General features: G+C 39.5%; 4 protein-coding genes across 4 annotated transcripts; 1 reads left to right on the top strand and 3 right to left on the bottom strand.

Moving 5' to 3' along the window:
- Positions 1 to 697: 697 nt before the first annotated feature.
- Positions 698 to 2,049, bottom strand: LOC122315071 (probable xyloglucan endotransglucosylase/hydrolase protein 23). The gene is made up of 3 exons (XM_043130787.1): positions 1,640 to 2,049; positions 1,345 to 1,538; positions 698 to 1,237 (listed from the first exon to the last, which is right to left on the bottom strand). Exons 1-3 carry the CDS (start codon positions 1,928 to 1,930, stop codon positions 838 to 840), a joined length of 885 nt encoding a protein of 294 aa, XP_042986721.1. The 5' UTR covers positions 1,931 to 2,049; the 3' UTR covers positions 698 to 837.
- An 8,504-nt stretch (positions 2,050 to 10,553) lies between these two features.
- Positions 10,554 to 11,862, bottom strand: LOC122317242 (xyloglucan endotransglucosylase/hydrolase protein 22-like). The gene is made up of 3 exons (XM_043134221.1): positions 11,518 to 11,862; positions 11,220 to 11,413; positions 10,554 to 11,146 (listed from the first exon to the last, which is right to left on the bottom strand). Exons 1-3 carry the CDS (start codon positions 11,809 to 11,811, stop codon positions 10,744 to 10,746), a joined length of 891 nt encoding a protein of 296 aa, XP_042990155.1. The 5' UTR covers positions 11,812 to 11,862; the 3' UTR covers positions 10,554 to 10,743.
- Positions 11,863 to 12,954: 1,092 nt separating this feature from the next.
- On the bottom strand, positions 12,955 to 14,282 carry LOC122317244 (probable xyloglucan endotransglucosylase/hydrolase protein 23). The gene is made up of 3 exons (XM_043134223.1): positions 13,899 to 14,282; positions 13,618 to 13,811; positions 12,955 to 13,509 (listed from the first exon to the last, which is right to left on the bottom strand). Exons 1-3 carry the CDS (start codon positions 14,190 to 14,192, stop codon positions 13,110 to 13,112), a joined length of 888 nt encoding a protein of 295 aa, XP_042990157.1. The 5' UTR covers positions 14,193 to 14,282; the 3' UTR covers positions 12,955 to 13,109.
- Positions 14,283 to 16,305: 2,023 nt separating this feature from the next.
- On the top strand, positions 16,306 to 17,688 carry LOC122317243 (probable xyloglucan endotransglucosylase/hydrolase protein 23). Its single transcript, XM_043134222.1, has 3 exons — positions 16,306 to 16,706; positions 16,799 to 16,992; positions 17,101 to 17,688. The coding sequence occupies exons 1-3, from the start codon at positions 16,413 to 16,415 to the stop codon at positions 17,495 to 17,497; spliced, it is 885 nt and encodes a 294-aa protein (XP_042990156.1). The 5' UTR covers positions 16,306 to 16,412; the 3' UTR covers positions 17,498 to 17,688.
- The last annotated feature ends 538 nt before the right edge of the window (positions 17,689 to 18,226 follow it).

Raw genomic sequence — 18,226 nt, 5'->3', positions numbered from 1 at the left:
TCTAAAAAAGATCATTTAAAATTATAAATTATTCATTATATTAGATATTAAATTTAGTGTCATTGGACCGTGCACAGATTGAAAATATAAAAAATTATTTAAATTTTTATTTAATAAAATGATTTTTGTATTTTTTAAAAAAGAACTAACATGAAAAATATCTTCACTTTTAATTTTAGGGCTTTGTATAAGGTGGGGCCTTAGGGCCTTCCCTTGGGCCGGCCCTGAGCACTGAGCAGAGCTATATTTAGTACAGATTACATAAGACATGTTTGCATTTTATTTGCGGACCATGAAAACGTATACTCTCCCCTAACCTACTTAAACATGTCCGGAGACTGTAAAATGATAAAGATAACTGCAGCCTGGGTCTGTAAGTGCCATTAATCATTTTTAAAAAAATAAATAAATACAGTATTTATATAAAATAATAATAATTTTTTAATAATTAATTATATTTTTTTCAAAACGACTGTATAACATTTATACTGTCTATAATTATATCTAACATTACTCTTAATTTATCTCCCTTTTTGTTTTAGAAAATGAGCTCATTTATTGGCCAAGATTCAAGATAGAAGATGGATCTATCGAAATAAATGAGCTGTATTTTGATTCCAATTTAGTTGGAAGTTCCCGATTACGAACAATGGCTGCTGCATATCAAAGTTCAAACTCAATGACCATATTCTTGTAATTAATAATTCAAAAGGAAATTATTGCCATTTCAAACGATAAAAATAGTAACTAATTGCTTATGTGGAGATAAAATTACAAGGAAATAAATAATTTAATATTTCAAAAAAGAAAAATCAAGTAAAATAATCTAGCTTTTATCTAGGATGAATTGGTGGCAGTGCATTCTGGAGGGAGACCCTGGGGAAATCGGTTTGTGTCTGTGCAATAATTGTAAATCATGTAGTTCTTCTGGACCCAATTAAGCCTTTCTTGACTCGTGGAATCCAACTCCTCTGAGAGCCAAGCATCGTTACTTGAGGAGCTTGAACTGCAAGATGACGCCCCAGAAGACCGTATACAAGCATCCGCATTGAAGTTTCTGTAGGAGGCAGTAAATGGAGCGTGCGTCCAGTCAGTCTTGACAAGCCCACCTCTTGTGGCCCAGTCATCGGCATTCCATAGACTAGACTGTAACCTCATCGGTTGGTTCTTTGGGTAAGGAACACCAATCGACTCCATGTTTTTGAACTCTCTAAGGGGAGTGCCATCCACCGATAATCTAAAAAATAAATAAATAAATAAATAAATAAATAATTTGGTTAATGAAGTTGAAGAAAGTATAAAAAATTATCAAATACTTGGAAAATTAGAAAGATTAGAAGTTACATTATGCGTTGGGAATTCCAGAGAACGGTATAGGTGTGGAAATCAGCAGTGGGGTCGAACCAAAGGTAAAACTGCTGCTCTCTATTGCCTTTGCCTTGGCTGAATATGTTAGTGTGGACAATGTAAGGATTGCCACTTAGGTTACCCAAGAACTCGAAGTCTATTTCATCCCACAATGACCCTTCTGACCGCAACTGCATGTATGTGCAGATATTAGCATATGATCAACATGCGTGAATTCATGAGACAATTCTTGGCCACAAGTATGTTTGTGTGTGTGTGTAAAGGGACTTACATAGTATGCAGTGACGGTGCCAGCAGAGTTTCCAGGAACAAGCTTGATCTGCATATCTATCTTACCGAATAAGTATTCATTCCTGGATTGGAAACCTGAGCCAGATAGTTTATCCAGGGAAAGAGTTAGAAGTTCGCCATCTTTAAGTATTTTGGCGCGGCCATCGCCCCAAGTGATGTCAAACTCTTGGTTGAAGTTAGCAGCAGAAGCAACCATTAAAGAGCATGCCCAAATGGAAAAAAGAACCAACGAACTACATGAAGTAGAAGTAGAAAGCGAAGGAGAAGCCATGAGTGCAAGCCGATGGAAGAGAACTAGGTGGTAAGTGTCTTTTACGATACTATGAAGCTTGATGTTTTTGTGATTCTGCGAGTAATGTGCCTTTGGTAGAGCAATATAAATAGGATGAGAAAATATAAGTAGACAAAAGAAGGAAGCGGAGTGTTTGGAAAAGTTCTTTTGATATTTGAAATGATTGGTAAGAGTTATAATGGGAGAAAATGTGAGTTGTAAATGGGCTGGCTGTGACATAAAAAAATGGGCATGGGGCCAGGCAAGTAGACAGCCTTGACACCTACCGATGACTGGCCAAACTGGGTTCGGTGCCGCCCCGCTTCTCATGATTATCTAACAACTGGTTCAATGCAGATCAATCGAACAATCACGAAGCTCAGAAGTTGCTTCTTACTCATCTAGCTCCCACCCACTCTTTATCAAGTGGGGTCAGCCTTTTATCATACAAACCAAAATGATTTCTCTCAAGAACTGGGCCCAATACCAACTTTGCTAAAAAAAGTAAAGGTGTTAAAGATAGTAAATCATAATTGAATAGACTATGGGTTATAATATTGCCTAAGTTGCCACTGCAATATATTTAAAAAAAAAAAAAACTGTTGGTTAGCTGGTCGAGAGTTATCTGAATCTCGTGTTCATAAAATGTGTCCATTAATTTAGCGCGTTCTACTTCTTTTAGCTTAAATTCTTTAATTGCAGACAGCTGTATGCCAAGATATTTACCACTATATGATATCTAAACGTCTCTGCTTAAACAAGCCGCCCCAACTATTCTTAAAAACAAAAAAAACTTAAAAAAAAAAACATATTAGAGGTTTACTACTTGTCAACTGGTATATAAAATACAGTAATCTATATTACTGACATGACAAGACTTGATTTATAAAAAAAAATTTAAAATTGAAATTTTCTTAGAAATAAAGTAGTCATGTCAACAACATGCATATGGGATGTGTGCTTTACACCCAACTTTACAACTAGAATTTTTCCTAAATTATTAGAAGTTAGAATTAATAGCAAATCCGCATTATGCATGATATGCAGGAAAAACAATATTTCTAATTATGAAAAGCATTTCATTTTAATATATTTTAAATAGGTTTAAAATGTTTTTAAAATCTCCACACTTGTTTGCTATACGAATAATTCTTTGTGCCAAGTATCGTGGTGCATGGTGATTTATTGAACATGGTATGAAATCATAGTTCTCTAGTCCTTGAAAAAACAGTATATTTCTCATAGACAGAACATGTTAGCAATTATATAAACGTATACAGCGGAAGAAATACCTTAAGAATAGTCTGTGTAGTTGTTCCACGAGTGAATCCAGTGTTCAAATAGATTTCTCCACTCAGTGCGTAAATGTGCTACGTAGATGAATCTAGAGTCACATTCAAAATGCCTACAGCCTAATTATTTTCACTCACAGACAGATAGATTTTTTCAAGAGAGTGTTTTTCTGCCAAGGAATGGAGGACTTATTTATCAGTCGTCCGTGCCCCTTCATATGGTAACCGTTGATGGCCAGCCAAAGTTACGGCCCTTGACTCCAGGCATAACGCCTGGAGTAATGCCAGCATCCCTGAATGGTAAGAGGCAGGGGCATGCCCACTAAGGGCGCCCTTGCTTTATTACATCTCCCACTCGCACATAGTGGGCATCCCCAGGCATATATGTCTCAACATGTTCTCTATCTCGTTTATACAAAATAAATAGGCCGTGCGACCACCGAGTACACCTGAAAAAATAAAATTGGGAGCACTATACCAAATCTCTCCTCGAAAAGACCAGTATAGCATCATCCTTAAAGTGTCTCGTATGCCCTAGACTCATTCGATCGCATCTAATCAAGCATATTCGATCCCTTTTTGAGTTTAAAAATAAACCCAGAACTATGCTTTAATTGCTTCTTAGTTTTCATGATGTGTTCACAAAAATTGTCACTACCAAATTGTAGCGCCAAAGTTTGACGTCAGCAAACACAATCTAAATGCGTTGTCAAATAGTCTTCCCTTCGCCCTCATGTCACTCAATGTTAGTCTAAGTGCTTTCCCAACAATACCTCTTTAGACCGTATCAATCATGATCATAGAGAGTATGCTAGAGTAGCAAACATCAGAACATCCATCTTATGACATTGTCAAAAGTCATAAAAGGGCATCATTTTAAAATATGAAGTATAGGACTCACACAGTGAAGAAACAGGGAACTATTCATTCACTTCCATATTTGGTCGCAAGAGCACATGTAGTATGAAATACATGTTACGGTGAATCTCTCTTTATCAAAGAGCGTATGTCCATATCAAACACCGTACAGATCTTAGTCTAGACACACGTCTAATCCGATTTTCTCAATTTGCTCACCCCAAGATGCCAAAGAGAATCTCACATCTGGCTTACTACAGGCTACATGGATTGTGGAGTGTCCATGCGCGGTTCTTTTAAATTTAATGAACCTCATCTTAGTTCTTACTAAGGCAACATATCTCTTGTGTCATACTTATTTCTCTCAGGACAAGTAACAAGTGACACAATGTCTCATCTTTGCTCGCTATCTCTTTACAGAGCCAAAGGTGATCACTCGTGTGAATGAGTCGATCTAAGCCTATTAACATACCTTGTGTGTGTACAATTCATGCAATATGATCAAAAGAAAAGAAACACACTGCATTAATTTCTCCAAAGAAAGTTTACATAACTGTGTCAACTGAATCACAATCTACGCAGTCCTAAACTCCTAACATGAGTCATAAAAGCGACTTTCGATATGGGCTTTGTCAAGGGATCAGCAACCATGCGATTCGTAGATAAATGTTTCAGGACCACTTCCTTTTGTGCCACCATATCTCTTATGTAGTAATATCGGATATCAATGTGTTTGGTTCTTCCATGATATTTTGGATCCTTAGCATACGCGAGAGCAGCCATGCTGTCGCAAAAAATCGTCACTGGATCAGAATAATCCGCGCCAATATCTAAGTGCTGAAGGAACCTCCTCAACCAAACAGCCTCCTGAACTGCTGCTGAACATGCTATGTACTCTGCCTCCATAGTGGATAAAGCTATACATGGTTGTTTCTTGCTACTCCATGTGATGACGCCATTATTCAGCAAGAAAACATATCCAGTTGTCGATTTGCGCTCATCTAGGTCACTGCCCCAATCAGCATCACTGTAACCATTTAGCTGCAAATTTGAACCCTGATAGCACAATGTATAATCTGCAGTTCCCTTGAGGTATCTGAAAATCCTCTTGACTGCTTTCCAATGAGCCAGTCCAGGATTAGATTGGAATCTACTGACCAAGCCAACTGCAAAGCATATATCCGGTCAAGTACACATCATTGCGTACATCAGACTACCAATAGCGCTAGCATAGGGAACACAAGTCATTTTCTCTTTCTCTTTTGGAGTTTTAGGACACATTTCTTGGCATAAGGTCTCGCCTTTAGTAATGGGATTGTCAATGGGTTTACAATTACTCATTTGGAAGCGTTCAAGGACCTTGTTTATGTAAGTCTATTGAGACAAACACAGAAGTTTCTTTGAGCGATCTCTATAGATCTTAACCCCCAAAATATATTCAGCCTCACCCATGTCCTTCATCTCAAAATTGAGTGACAACCACTCTTTAGTGACGACAATCATTCCCTTATCATTTTCAGCCATTAAAATATCATCAACATATACTGATAATAACACAAAACTTGTTTTGGACCATTTTATATAAACACAGGGGTCTTCTGTGATCATCGTAAACTTATTCAAAATAATGGCTTGATGGAATCGAAGGTACCACTGTCTAGATGATTGCTTTAGGCCATATATAGATCGTTTGAGCTTGCACACTTTACGCTCTTGACCTTTGACCACAAAGCCCGTGGGTTAATCCATATAGATCTCTTCATCTAGTTCTCCATTGATAAAAGTTGTCTTAACGTCCATTTGATAGAGTTCTAAGTCTAATTGTGCTACAATGGCTAGAATCAAGTGAATTGAGGCAAACCTTACTACTGGAGAAAAGGTTTCCTCATAGTCTATACCCTCTTGTTGGGTATATTCTTTCGCTACTAGGCGAGTTTTATGCCTTTCTATTGACCCATCCGCTTTACGTTTGACCTTTAGAACCCATTTGTTCCCAATGACCTTTCGTCCTGGCTATAGGTCTACCAGATCCCAGACCTGATTAGTTCTTATAGACTCCATCTCATCGTTTAGTGCTTTTATCCACTCATCTTTAGTAGAAGATGAGAAAACCTCTTGGATGGTTCTAGGCTCATCATCATCTTGTAGTCCCACCATGAAAATCTCCCCTTCAATCTCAAATCGACGACGGGGAATATTTCCGCGTGAGCTTCTACGTGGTTGAAACTGTTGTGAATAATCAACAAGTGGTGTTTCGTTGCTTAGAGCTAAATCATTCCCACTGTTTCTAAGAGTTTGAGAAATTTCATCATTCTCAACTACGACACTTGGAGTGATTTCCTCTTGATCCACAAGTTCTTGGAGTTCCAAACTCCTATCAACCTCGCCTCTACTTGGAAATTCATCCTCGATGAAATTCACATCTCGTGACTCAATTTCAGATATCGTCCCATCAGGTTGTTCACCGATTAATACATATCTCTTAGAGTGATCAGGGTACCTTATAAAGATACACTTCTTTCCTCTAGGACCCAGCTTTCCATATTTATGGAAAGAATCGTGAACGAAACTCGTTGAACCCCATGGCCGCAAGTTATTCAAGTTGGGTTTCTCACCGGTCCAAAGTTCATACGGGGTGGACGGCACCGATTTGAAGGGCACTCGGTTAAGGATATAGGTTGTAGTCAAAAGTACATCCTCCCAATATGATATTGGTAGGTTTGCTTGCGCCATCATCAATCTAACCATCTCAAGCAGTGTCCGATTTCTTCTTTCTGCCACGCCATTTTGTTGTGGCGTATATGACATTGTCAACTGCCTTTTAATTCCTTTTTCATCACAGAGCCTTTTAAATTGCTCAAAATAATATTCACGTCCACGGTCTGTTCTTAGAGCTTTTATACTCTTGTCTAATTGATTCTCAACCAAACTCATGTACCGTCTAAAACAATCCAATGCTTCAGACTTATGGGAGATCAAATAAACATGACCATATCGTGAATAATCATCTATGAATGTGATGAAATATAAAGCCCCGTGTCTCGCTCTCACATTCATTGGGCCACAAATATCTGAGTGGATTAATTGCAACAGAGAAGATGCTCTTGCTGCTTTTCCAAACGGTTTTCTTTTTGATTTTTCTATCAAACAATGTTCATAAGTGGGCAACGTGACTTTAGCGAGATTGCCTATTAGGCCTTCTCTAACCAACCGTGTCATCCTCTCTTGCCCAACATGGCCAAGTCTAGCATGCCATGTATTCGAATCTAAATTATCAGATTCTGTGATAAAAATAGTAGATCCATTCACATTTGAATAATCCAAATCCATTATCATAAAACCGTCTGAAAGAAAAGCAGAACCATAAAAAACATTACCCAAAAATAGGGAAACACCATTGTTTTCAAATAAAATGCGGAAATCAAGTCTGATTAAAGTAACTACGGAAAGTAAATTTCGTCATATTCCGAGAGCGTATAACACATGATAGAGTAATAGAATGCGACCGCCTCGCAATACTAGCTTGTAGGTACCAACTCTCAGCCTCAACACTAGCTCCATTCCCCACCTTGATATCACGACTCCCAACTGGAATTCGACGATACTCGACAAATCCGACTCTGTCTCTTGCTATGTGTTCGGTCGCTCCTGAATCAACAGTTCACATAGGATATGAGTGAGCAACCATCACATGACTTGTTACATAAACAGAAAGAGGATAGTCAGATTGTACCTTCTTCGGCTCAGTACAATCACGAGCGAAGTGACCTTTCTTTCCACAGTTAAAACAATCCATATTGGACTTGTTCTTTCCACGCTTCCCTCTCTTGGTGCGTTTGAAAGTTCCTGACTCTTTTTGCACACGTCCAGTGGATACCCCAAGCTTATTATTCTTGCGTTTAGGCCTAATTGCCTTACGCGAGCCAGATTCAGCCACATAGGATGAATGTTTAGGCTTAATAGCCTCTAAGCGCTCTGCCTCAAGCTCCAAATGACGCGACACATCATCAAAAGTTTTGATATTCTCATTGTGCGTCAAATTTTGGCACATGGCTTCCCATGAATTGGGTAGTGAGCGTATAACCGCTTGAACTTGCTGCTCATCCATCAGATTGTTTCCAGCCACTTTGAGTTCACGGATCATTGATGACATCGTTCTAAGATGCTGCTTTATCGTGTGTTCAAAGCGCATCTTATAAGAGTCAAACTTCATAGTCAGTCCACGCAATCTCGTGGTAGAAGTTCCCCCGAACTTCACTTTTAGTGCTTCCCACATACTTTGAGCAGTGTTATACTCCTTGAACTCACCGATAAGGTCATTGTGCATGCTGCTTAACATAGTAAAGCGCGCGCACCGATCCTTTTTGAGCCAATTCTCAAAAACCTCATGATCCTTTCGGTGTTGTTCATAGTTCCCTTTTTCAGGCTCAGTTAGGGAGTGAGTTAAGGTCTCCAAGACCTCTTGCTCATTCAGGACATACTGGATCTTACGATGCCAAATGTCGTAATTTTTCCCATCCAGTTTTTCTCCTTTGTTCAAATCGGCAACAATACTTTTCGATGCCATTTCACTACAAAAATGCACAAATTAGATATATACACACACCTAAAAAAATGCCGCGTTTATCTAAGTTAAAGAGAAAATAATCTAAACCTGTCACAAGATCGAAAATTCGCTAAACTTCTTAATCATCTATTGCGCCACAATGCCCAATTATTAACTTATTAACTTAATTTTCGCACAATTTTAAATTCCATGGGAAATTTCAAAAAAAATTCAACCATACATCCACTAATTATCACAAAAAAAAAGACTTACTAATTTAGTGATAATATTATAACTAATCATGTATTTAACGAAATAATCATGCCCAAAAAAAAAAATAAAACATTTTTTTTTTCAGCACAATTAGATCAAAAAAAAAAAAAAAATAGAACCCCCACCTATCACTAGGAGAAGCAGCAGCCCAATGGTGCGCTTTCATCTTGGCTTCCACTTGTTCATGGGTTCTAAACACAAGAAAACAATTTCTGCCATTTTAGTGAAAAAACCTCACGGGTTGGGCCAGAAAACAATTGGGCTGGAGATAAAAAAAAAATTTAAAACAATTGGGCCCAGTTCAAGCTTTGAACAGCCCGTTAGTTTTAAAACCTCAGCCCGTAAGTTAAAATATATATATATTTTTTAAACAGCCTTCTTCGACCTCCGGAATTGGTACTGTTCATGTGAACAGTATTAAAAAAACAGTGGCTTAAAGCCACCATTATAGGCAGCCTCCGCTGGTGGGCTCGGTGGCAGAGCACTCACCGGAGTGCTCTGAGCACCACGGGCTGCAGCAGCCGGAGTGGGCTGCTCCCATTGTGCAGCACCACTCCTTGGCATGCGGCAGCCGTGGTGTATGCTGCCCATCTCGGTTGGGCAGCACCACTCGGTGCCAGCATCACCACGCGGTGCGAGCGGCACCACAGTGCGAGCCCGCAGCACCATGGTGCAGTAGGCACCACGGTGCGGGCTGCAGTACCGTGTGCACTCAGCACCAAAAAAAATGGTGCTCGGTGCACTAGTGGGTGCTTGCAACCCATGGAGGTGTCCTCGGCACCATGTAGTGCGAGGACCACCCGTGTGGTGCTAGCAGCAACCGTGTGGTTGCCCAGCCACCACCACGGTGTGCTCCGTACCTCTGCGCATGGCAAATACACTGCCATGCGTAGTATCACACAGTGCTCAACTATATATATATATATTGTATTTAAAAAATATATATATAATACATATTCTTAATGCATAAAAAAAACTGTCAAACACATCTAGCAATATAGCGTGATGCTCATGTAAACAGAGATTATATATAAGAACTTATGATAATAGATCATGGCATTTCTATCAGTCTCATACATGTTTTAATAAACAGAGACTAAACTCAATATATATAAACATGATCATATTTGAAAGAAAAAAATATATGCATTACATGAACAAGAAACAGAGACATATTTCACTGGGAACAGCTAACCTAATGCTCTGATACCAATGTTAGCAATTATATAAACGTACACAGCGGAAGAAATACCTCAAGAATAGTCTGTGTAGTTGTTCCATGAGTGAATCCAGTGTTCAAATAGATTTTTCCACTCAGTGCGTGAATGTGCTACGTAGATGAATCTAGAGTCACATTCAAAATGCCCACAACCTAAGTATTTTTACTCACAGACAGAGAGAGATTTTTTCAAGAGAGTGTTTTTCTACCAAGGAATGGATGACTTATTTATCAGTCGTCCGTGCCCCTTCATATGGTAACCGTTGATGGCCAGTCAAAGTTACGGCCCTTGACTCTAGGCATAACGCCTGGAGTGATGCCAGCATCCCTGAATGGTAAGAGGCAGGGGCATGCCCACTAAGGGCGCCCCTGCTTTATTACAGAACAATTATTTTATTGTCCGGCATTTTTAACAGATTGTACTCAAGTTGGGAGTATGGAAACTTTGCAAGACCATTGGTAGATTGTACAAACTATTTTTACAGGATAAATATAGCGTCTAATATTATATATTACATCACGTAGTACGAGGCATATATTACATATTATACAATCCCTTATTTCCTATTAACATGGAAAAAGAACCGATGTACAAAAGCTACTCGTGCCAGAACAGATGTTCATTCTAGGATTTGTTGGCGAGTGTGCACTCTGGAGGGAGGCCTTGTGGAAATCGCTTTGTGTCTGTGCAATAGTCGTAAATCATGTAATTCCTCTGCACCCACTTGAGCTTTTCTTGGCTAGCGGAATCCAATTCCCGAGAGTGCGGAGCTCTGTTGCTTGATTTGGAATTTGAAATGCAAGAAGATGTTGTAAAAGACCACACGCAGGCATTGGCATTGAAATTCCTATATGAAGCGGTGAATGGAGCTTGTGTCCAGTCTGTTTTGATCAAACCACCTCTTGTTGCCCAGTCATCAGCATTCCATAGACTGGAGTGTATCCTCATCGGCTTGTTCTTTGGGTATGGTACCCCGATGGACTCCAAGTTCTTGAACTCTCTTATGGGTACTCCATCCACATAGAAGCTAAAACAGAAACCAGATGACAACCAAGAAATTCGATACTTTTAGGAGATACAACAGCTAGATGAGTACTTACACAATGAGTCCTGGATTCCAAAGGATGGAGTAAGTGTGGAAATCTGCTGTGGGGTCAAACCAGAGGTAGAATTGCTGCTCTCTGTCACCTTTGCCTTGACTGTAAACATTCGTGTGAACAATATAAGGATCACCACTCTGGTTGCCTAAGAATTCGTAGTCTATCTCATCCCATGACGACCCTTCTGAGCGTAACTGCATCATAAAATTAATTGATTTTCACGTATTAACATAAAGGGCTAAGGCATTAAGTATAGGAAAAATGAACGGACGGTACATTTGTCTGATAAGGAACCTACATAGTAGGCAGTGACAGTGCCAGCGGAGTTGCCAGGGACAAGCTTAATCTGCATATTGATCATTCCAAATAGATATTCATTCTTGGACTGGAAGCCTGAGCCGGAGGCCTTGTCAAGGGAGAGAGTAAGGAGCTCCCCGTTTCTGAATATTTTAGCGCGGCCATCACCCCAGGTATTGTCAATGCTTTCGTAGAAGTTACCAGCAGAAGCAGCCGTCATAAAGGCAACTATGAGATGAACCAGCATCAACACTGCAGGAATTTTGTAACACAATAAACAAGCAGCAGAAGCCATTCCTTACGTTATAAGAGAGAGATCTAGCGAGCGATTTTTGTGCGTAGGCAGGCAGGCAGTGTTTGATTTATATTGAATAGGAGGCTAGGCGGTGTTGGAACGTTACACTCGTCGAGTCCATTCCATGTCAAGGCTAGGCTGAGATGTAAAAGGTGAGATGTAGACAGCTGGATGGCATTATATAGAGGCCATTGCCTCTTCAAGTCCATTCCATGCCAAAGCTTGCCGAATTCTGATTTTCCAGGACTGCAGGGATTTTTCGGCGCAGCAGTGCTATTGGCAGATTTTGGTAACTTCCAGCAGCCTAGCATGTCTTATATAGTTAATTTCAAAAGTGAAATTTACAACAACCAGTGCAAATTACCTCATTGTATTTACATCTGTCCGAAACTAGACTTTCTTGAATGACAATTTATTCTGAGGAGAAAATATCCAAATTCCTCTCAATCTAATCATTAAATTTGAGAATCAAATTTCATTAGATATCCTACTGAATTCGTAATCAACAGAAAAATTTAGGGAAATAAAATTCCTTCAAGTTCTTACTTAAACGGTACTTGATGGGCCTCCAAATATAGATGAAGTAGTGCGATTATTGTCTATTTGAATTTTTTTAGATAACCATTAAACGCTTAAGACATGCGGTAGGACATAAAGATTGATTCTTTATGTTTCTTTCTCGAAAAAAAAGTTTAGTTTTGAATTTGGTACCCTTTTTGACAAAATTACCGTCTTAATTGTGATTATGTTAAAGGTTGTTCGGATTTAATGCTTCAACCGTTATCGGTGAGTTGGAAATAGACGCAAATTACCATCTTAGATTCTTAATTGTGACCATGTTCTGTGTTTTGTTTTGTTAGAATTTAATGCTTTGACAGTACTTATTGGTAAGTTGGAAATATACACGCCATCTCAATCAGTAAGCTTGCATCTGCATGGCTCTGAAGGGTTGGACTTTTGGAGAATGTCCTCTCCAAGGTGTCAAGACTCAAGGGACGTGCGTTGCCTCCTCCGTTAATGACAGAGTACAGTACTTGCCAACAACCCTCGTTTCCGCCCTTCGTGACATATTCGACAACTTTTTGGTTTCTAGATTCGAAATGAGCATGCATAATTTAAGTCTGGCTCCTATGGCACAATTACTTAAAATCTTTTTCATTCATCTTGCTTTATTTTATCACACTGTGAAAATTGTCCATTTCAACAATCAAAATGGCACAGAGAATGTTACGTCGATGAAGTGAAAATGACTTGAGCGTGTAAATAATCCATGGCCGACTATGGTTTGTATCCATGCTTCATGCCTTGTTGGTGACATTGCATTCTCGCGGGAGGCCCTGAGGGAATCGCTTTGTGTCCATGCAGTAATTGTAAACCATGTAATTCGTCTGCACCCATTTCAGCCTCTTTTGGCCCGTGGAATTTAGCTCTTGAGAGAGCCATGTTTTATTGGTGGCATTAGAATTGCTGCAAGAAGACGCACCATTAGACCAGACACAAGCGTTGGCATTGAATTTCCTGAAGGAAGCAGTGAAAGGTGCTTGAGTCCAGTTTGTCTTCACCAGCCCGCCTCTCGTCGCCCAATCATCAGCGTTCCATAGGCTAGAGTACACCCTCATTGGCTGGTTCTTCGGGTAAGGAATGCCGAAACCCTCCAAGTTCTTGAACTCTCTAATTGGCCTGCCGTCTACGTAAAATCTGTAAAAACAGAGAACGAAGGTAAGCAAAGATCCACCAAAATAGAAACCAATTCATGATGAACATGTCTTGGAATAATGCATGTTTGTGATTTAGTTAATCATTTACACAATGCGTCCGGGATTCCATAGCACGGAATAGGTGTGAAATCCAGCTGTGGGGTCGAACCAGAGGTAGAATTGCTGCTCTCTGTCGCCCTTGCCTTGAGCGTACACATTGGTGTGGACAATGTAAGGTTCACCACTCAGGTTTCCCAGGAACTCAAAGTCTATCTCATCCCAAGATGAACCTTCCGAGCGTAACTGCAGCATAATTAAAGATATCACTCATTCGTGTAAGCTTCTTGTTAACCAGAATAAGTTAAGCAGCATATTGAACAAGAAACTTACATAGTAGGCAGTGACAGTGCCGGCAGAATTTCCGGGGACAAGCTTTATTTGCATGTCAATCTTTCCAAACAGGTATTCGTTCTTGGACTGGAAGCCGGAGCCGGAGGTTTTGTCAAGGGAGAGGGAAAGAAGCTTGGCCTCGCTGAGTATCTTAGCACGGCCATCTCCCCATGTGATATCAATATCTTGATTAAAGTTAGCAGCAAAGGCAACCATCAGAGAGCCAAACGTGAGAGATGTCAGAACAAGTAGTAGCAAGACATTTGTGTAACAAGAAAAAACAGAGGCAGCCATGTTGATCGATGTTTGAGAGAGAAGTGGTTTTTAGATGTGAGCCACGTTCGATTTCTCAAACTGTACTTTCTCGTCTGTTTATACCGTTCTAACATATTTCACAAACGGGAATCTTCTGTGTCCTTTGAGCTTATTAAACTAGGTGGGTGGGTTCAAGTGGGATTCGAACAGCTGGAACGCAAAAGCACAGACACATTAGTGGATTAATGGGCTTCATTTTCATAATCATATAATACTATATAGATATATAGTTGCTCCATTAACATGCTGCTCTAGGACGGCGGCATTGGTCTTCAAGAACAAACTAAATGGTTGCTTCCTAGGTTTTGTCCACCTACCCCAAATAATGACTTCTAACATGCTGTGCGCAGGTTTCTTCTACAACCAACCATATGCTGCCACGTATGCAAATACGATTCAGTTGTCTAGATTTCTTGTGGGCAGGGCAGCACTCACAAGTTGGGAGATGAAAAAGAACAAAGAGGGCTTGGATTTACAGAGCCTCGTGTACATGAGTGCTTCAAATTTCTTTTGATGGTTGTATAAATTAAGGTCTTAATTTCTCTGCCACTTGCTATCGCCCACTTTCTAGATCTCCACTCTCTGATGATTCAGGCTTAAAATATTAATCTCATCATCCCCAGGACTGGAGCTTGACTTGTTCATATGCCAATTTTTTAGAACTCGAAGGGGACTGCCAGTGTTTTCTCCAATATTTATTTATAAATAAAATAAAATTAAAATCATATAAAGACTTTAAGAGATCGATCAGATCAGTGGACTTTCATCTTCGTATATATAATAAAGAATATATATATATATATATATATATATATAAATATTCAACCACAAGTATGTGCTTGGAGCGTGATACCATCATAGTTAATTATGAAGATTGGAATGCTTGGACATTGCAATATTTAAATTATTTCTAGAATGATAAATCGTTAAATAATAAATACCGATTTATAAAATATAAATAGTAATAATAAATAATAAATTAAAATGGTTTGACTTCAATGGTGTTTGTTTGGATTGGTATTGATTAGATTTTGATGGTCACAAGCCTAAACCAATTTTGGGATTGACAGAAACTTACCCCAAGTGATCCAACGGAGCCGAACAGAACATGCCTTGGATCTATTTCTATTTAGCCCTGCACGTGTTAGGTTTAGTTGTCACTTCACATATGTTAACTTCATCATCAGGATCAAGATTAAAACAACCGATGATCATACACAAGTACGATATCCCAAATTGTTTAGCTTTCATACTTCCCTCAAATTGTTGATGATGGGCATACGTGGAAAAAGAAATGCTACACATCATCCCACATCACACATTTTATATATTAAAATATTATTTTTTATTTTTTTTATTTTTTATTTTATTTTATTTTTATTAAATTAATTAAATTATTTTATTTATTATTCACACACTACATATTTATTATAGAAAAAATAAAATAAATTAAAATAAATATAATGTGTAAAGTATGAAAATGACAAAAGGATTTTTTTATGTGAAAATCCGACGCGGCCATGGATCAATATGGATCATAAGTTACTTCTCTCTTTACGGGCCCCAGGCCCATTACTTCTCAGAAAGTCGCGATTTCTCTACATTGGTCGGTCCCACGACGGTGAGAGAAAGAGAGAGGTGATAACCGATCTCCATTGGGCCTTGGGATTATTCTTTCTGGTTCGTGCTGTCTTTCCTAGTGATGAGTAATAATATATATTTTTTATTCCCTATTTTTCATGCATTTTTAGGTAGGAAAATATAAGAGGTAGGCATGCATGTTGATCTGAACTGGACAGCAGTAAGTACTCCGCACTTTCGTGGATTTTAAAATCAGTGCAAAACCGCGTCCTTGTCTATCGATCTCTCTTTCTTTAGACATGTCCTAATGTGTGAAAGAATTAAAGTATTTTTTTTTTTTTTTTTGGGCGTTCCGTGTTAGTGCGATTTAGACAGCTAGTTCTATAATAACTTTGATGCCAACAGGCAACAACTGGCTACGGCATGTGTAGGGGACTCGACCTCCTTCGTATGGCCCTTCCCATGCTGTTGTCTTAGGTCCTCATTCCCGTAGTATAAAAGCTAGCGTCCAGACTAACGCTAAGCACACCCTTCTCTTCTCTCCTCAAAACTAACTACTTCACATTACAATAACTCGTATTTTTTGTCACACACATTAATATAGCACGGTTAGCACTCATGGGTTCTACGTCTTCTTCAAGTGTTTTGTCAATCCTTCTGCTGCCCCTTCTTATTCTTCTTCTTCCATCAATGATCATCACGACCTCGGCTAATCCCTTTCACCAGGACTTTGAAATTACCTGGGGAGATGGCCGTGCTAAGATACTCAACGAAGGCGAGCTTCTTACTCTCTCGCTTAACGAAGCTTCTGGTTCAGGATTCCAGTCCAAGAATGAATATCTATTTGGAAAGATCGATATGCAGCTCAAGCTTGTCCCCGGAAACTCTGCCGGGACTGTCACTGCCTATTACGTAAGCTTTACCCGCTACTGCTATTTTCTTACATTTTATCCAAAACTAAATGTTCAATAGCTAACGCATATAACTGATTACGTTACCTACAGTTATCTTCAAAAGGATCAGCTTGGGATGAGATAGACTTTGAGTTCTTGGGGAATCTGAGTGGCGATCCTTACATCCTTCACACCAATGTGTTCAGCCAAGGCAAGGGCAACAGAGAGCAGCAGTTCTATCTCTGGTTTGACCCAACTGCGGATTTTCACACCTATTCCATCCTTTGGAATCCCCAGCGCATCATGTGAGTATTGCTGCAATTTCCCAACAATGCAGTCTCGATCGTGCACCCCTTCCATTCCATTTCCTCCCCGTAGACACTATGTATTGACTTTATTCTTTCTTATTTTAGCTTCTCCGTGGATGGCACCCCCATCAGAGAGTTCAAGAACATGGAGTCGAGCGGTGTACCATTCCCAAAGAACCAACCAATGAGAATATACTCCAGCCTCTGGAATGCTGATGACTGGGCCACAAGGGGCGGACTTGTCAAGACAGATTGGACACAAGCTCCTTTCACTGCTTCCTATATGAACTTCAATGCAGATGCTTGTGTTTGGTCCTCCGGTTCATCTTCCTGCGCTTCTACCTCTTCTACCTCTAGCAGTAATTCATGGCTGTCACAAGAGTTGGATTCAGCTAGTCAGGAGAGGTTGCAATGGGCGCAGAAGAACTACATGATTTACAACTATTGCAGTGACACACAGAGGTTTCCCCAGGGCCTCCCTCCAGAATGCTCCACATCCTAGACTAAATTTGTTTAGTAGCCGTGCCAATTCTTTTATTTTTTTTGTCGGAGCCATTCGATTAATTTGATATTATCTACGTGACATTATTAAAGAAAAAAAAAGTTAAAAGAAAAAAAAAAAAAAACCCCTCTATCGACTGTGGTTGATCGGTTTTATTCTAATAATAATAATGATAACTAGTTACTACTGAAGCAGATAATCCCTCAAGGACATTCCTTGAAGTCGGAGACCTGGGCTAATTACACCATAGAATATTTCTCTGGCCTTCTAATTTTGTTTATCATTAACGTATTTGAATTTAGCATCGAATTAAATCAGGCGGCAATGTTGAGTTACCGTTAAAACTTTTTCGGTCAACGTTCTCAGCTATTCCTCCCACTGAAGAGAATTGAATATAGGCTGTGAAGGTTAAAGGAGGTCAAGGCCCGAGGTAGGGAGGACTCGAGTGGCGCAAGATGAATGCCAGGAGAAAGGGGGGGGGGGGGGGGGGGGGGGGGTGGTGGTGGTGTGTGGCGGGGGGTGGTGGTCTTTGCATTTTCTGGTTTAATACCGTAGCCAGGAGTCTCATTTTAAGACAATTTTACCTTCAACATCAATTATCAACTGCTGGGGCCATTTTTGACTTTGAGGCCAGGTCGGTTGTTTAACTTGCTCCAATTAAAGTTCAGTCGAATATTATTATAAACCATCAAAATAATGCAATTTAACTCAATGATAGTACTGCAGCTT

This window comes from Carya illinoinensis, chromosome 7 (genome assembly GCF_018687715.1).
Source record: "Carya illinoinensis cultivar Pawnee chromosome 7, C.illinoinensisPawnee_v1, whole genome shotgun sequence".
NCBI lineage: Eukaryota > Viridiplantae > Streptophyta > Magnoliopsida > Fagales > Juglandaceae > Carya > Carya illinoinensis.
Note: the sequence above shows the minus strand (reverse complement) of the source record. Positions and strands in the feature narration are given on the sequence as shown.

Bases quoted from the DNA above. Each gene is read 5' to 3' on its own strand.
- LOC122317244 (XM_043134223.1), bottom strand. From the start codon at position 14,192: ATGGCTGCCTCTGTTTTTTCTTGTTACACAAATGTCTTGCTACTACTT. The intron at 13,812-13,898 runs GTAAGTTTCTTG...ATTATGCTGCAG, and splicing joins GCACTGTCACTGCCTACTAT to TTACGCTCGGAAGGTTCATC. The intron at 13,510-13,617 runs GTAAATGATTAA...CTGTTTTTACAG, and splicing joins TGGAATCCCGGACGCATTGT to ATTTTACGTAGACGGCAGGC.
- LOC122315071 (XM_043130787.1), bottom strand. From the start codon at position 1,930: ATGGCTTCTCCTTCGCTTTCTACTTCTACTTCATGTAGTTCGTTGGTT. The intron at 1,539-1,639 runs GTAAGTCCCTTT...ACATACATGCAG, and splicing joins GCACCGTCACTGCATACTAT to TTGCGGTCAGAAGGGTCATT. The intron at 1,238-1,344 runs GTAACTTCTAAT...TTTATTTTTTAG, and splicing joins TGGAATTCCCAACGCATAAT to ATTATCGGTGGATGGCACTC.
- LOC122317242 (XM_043134221.1), bottom strand. From the start codon at position 11,811: ATGGCTTCTGCTGCTTGTTTATTGTGTTACAAAATTCCTGCAGTGTTG. The intron at 11,414-11,517 runs GTAGGTTCCTTA...TTTATGATGCAG, and splicing joins GCACTGTCACTGCCTACTAT to TTACGCTCAGAAGGGTCGTC. The intron at 11,147-11,219 runs GTAAGTACTCAT...TTTCTGTTTTAG, and splicing joins TGGAATCCAGGACTCATTGT to CTTCTATGTGGATGGAGTAC.
- LOC122317243 (XM_043134222.1), top strand. From the start codon at position 16,413: ATGGGTTCTACGTCTTCTTCAAGTGTTTTGTCAATCCTTCTGCTGCCC. The intron at 16,707-16,798 runs GTAAGCTTTACC...CGTTACCTACAG, and splicing joins GGACTGTCACTGCCTATTAC to TTATCTTCAAAAGGATCAGC. The intron at 16,993-17,100 runs GTGAGTATTGCT...TTCTTATTTTAG, and splicing joins TGGAATCCCCAGCGCATCAT to CTTCTCCGTGGATGGCACCC.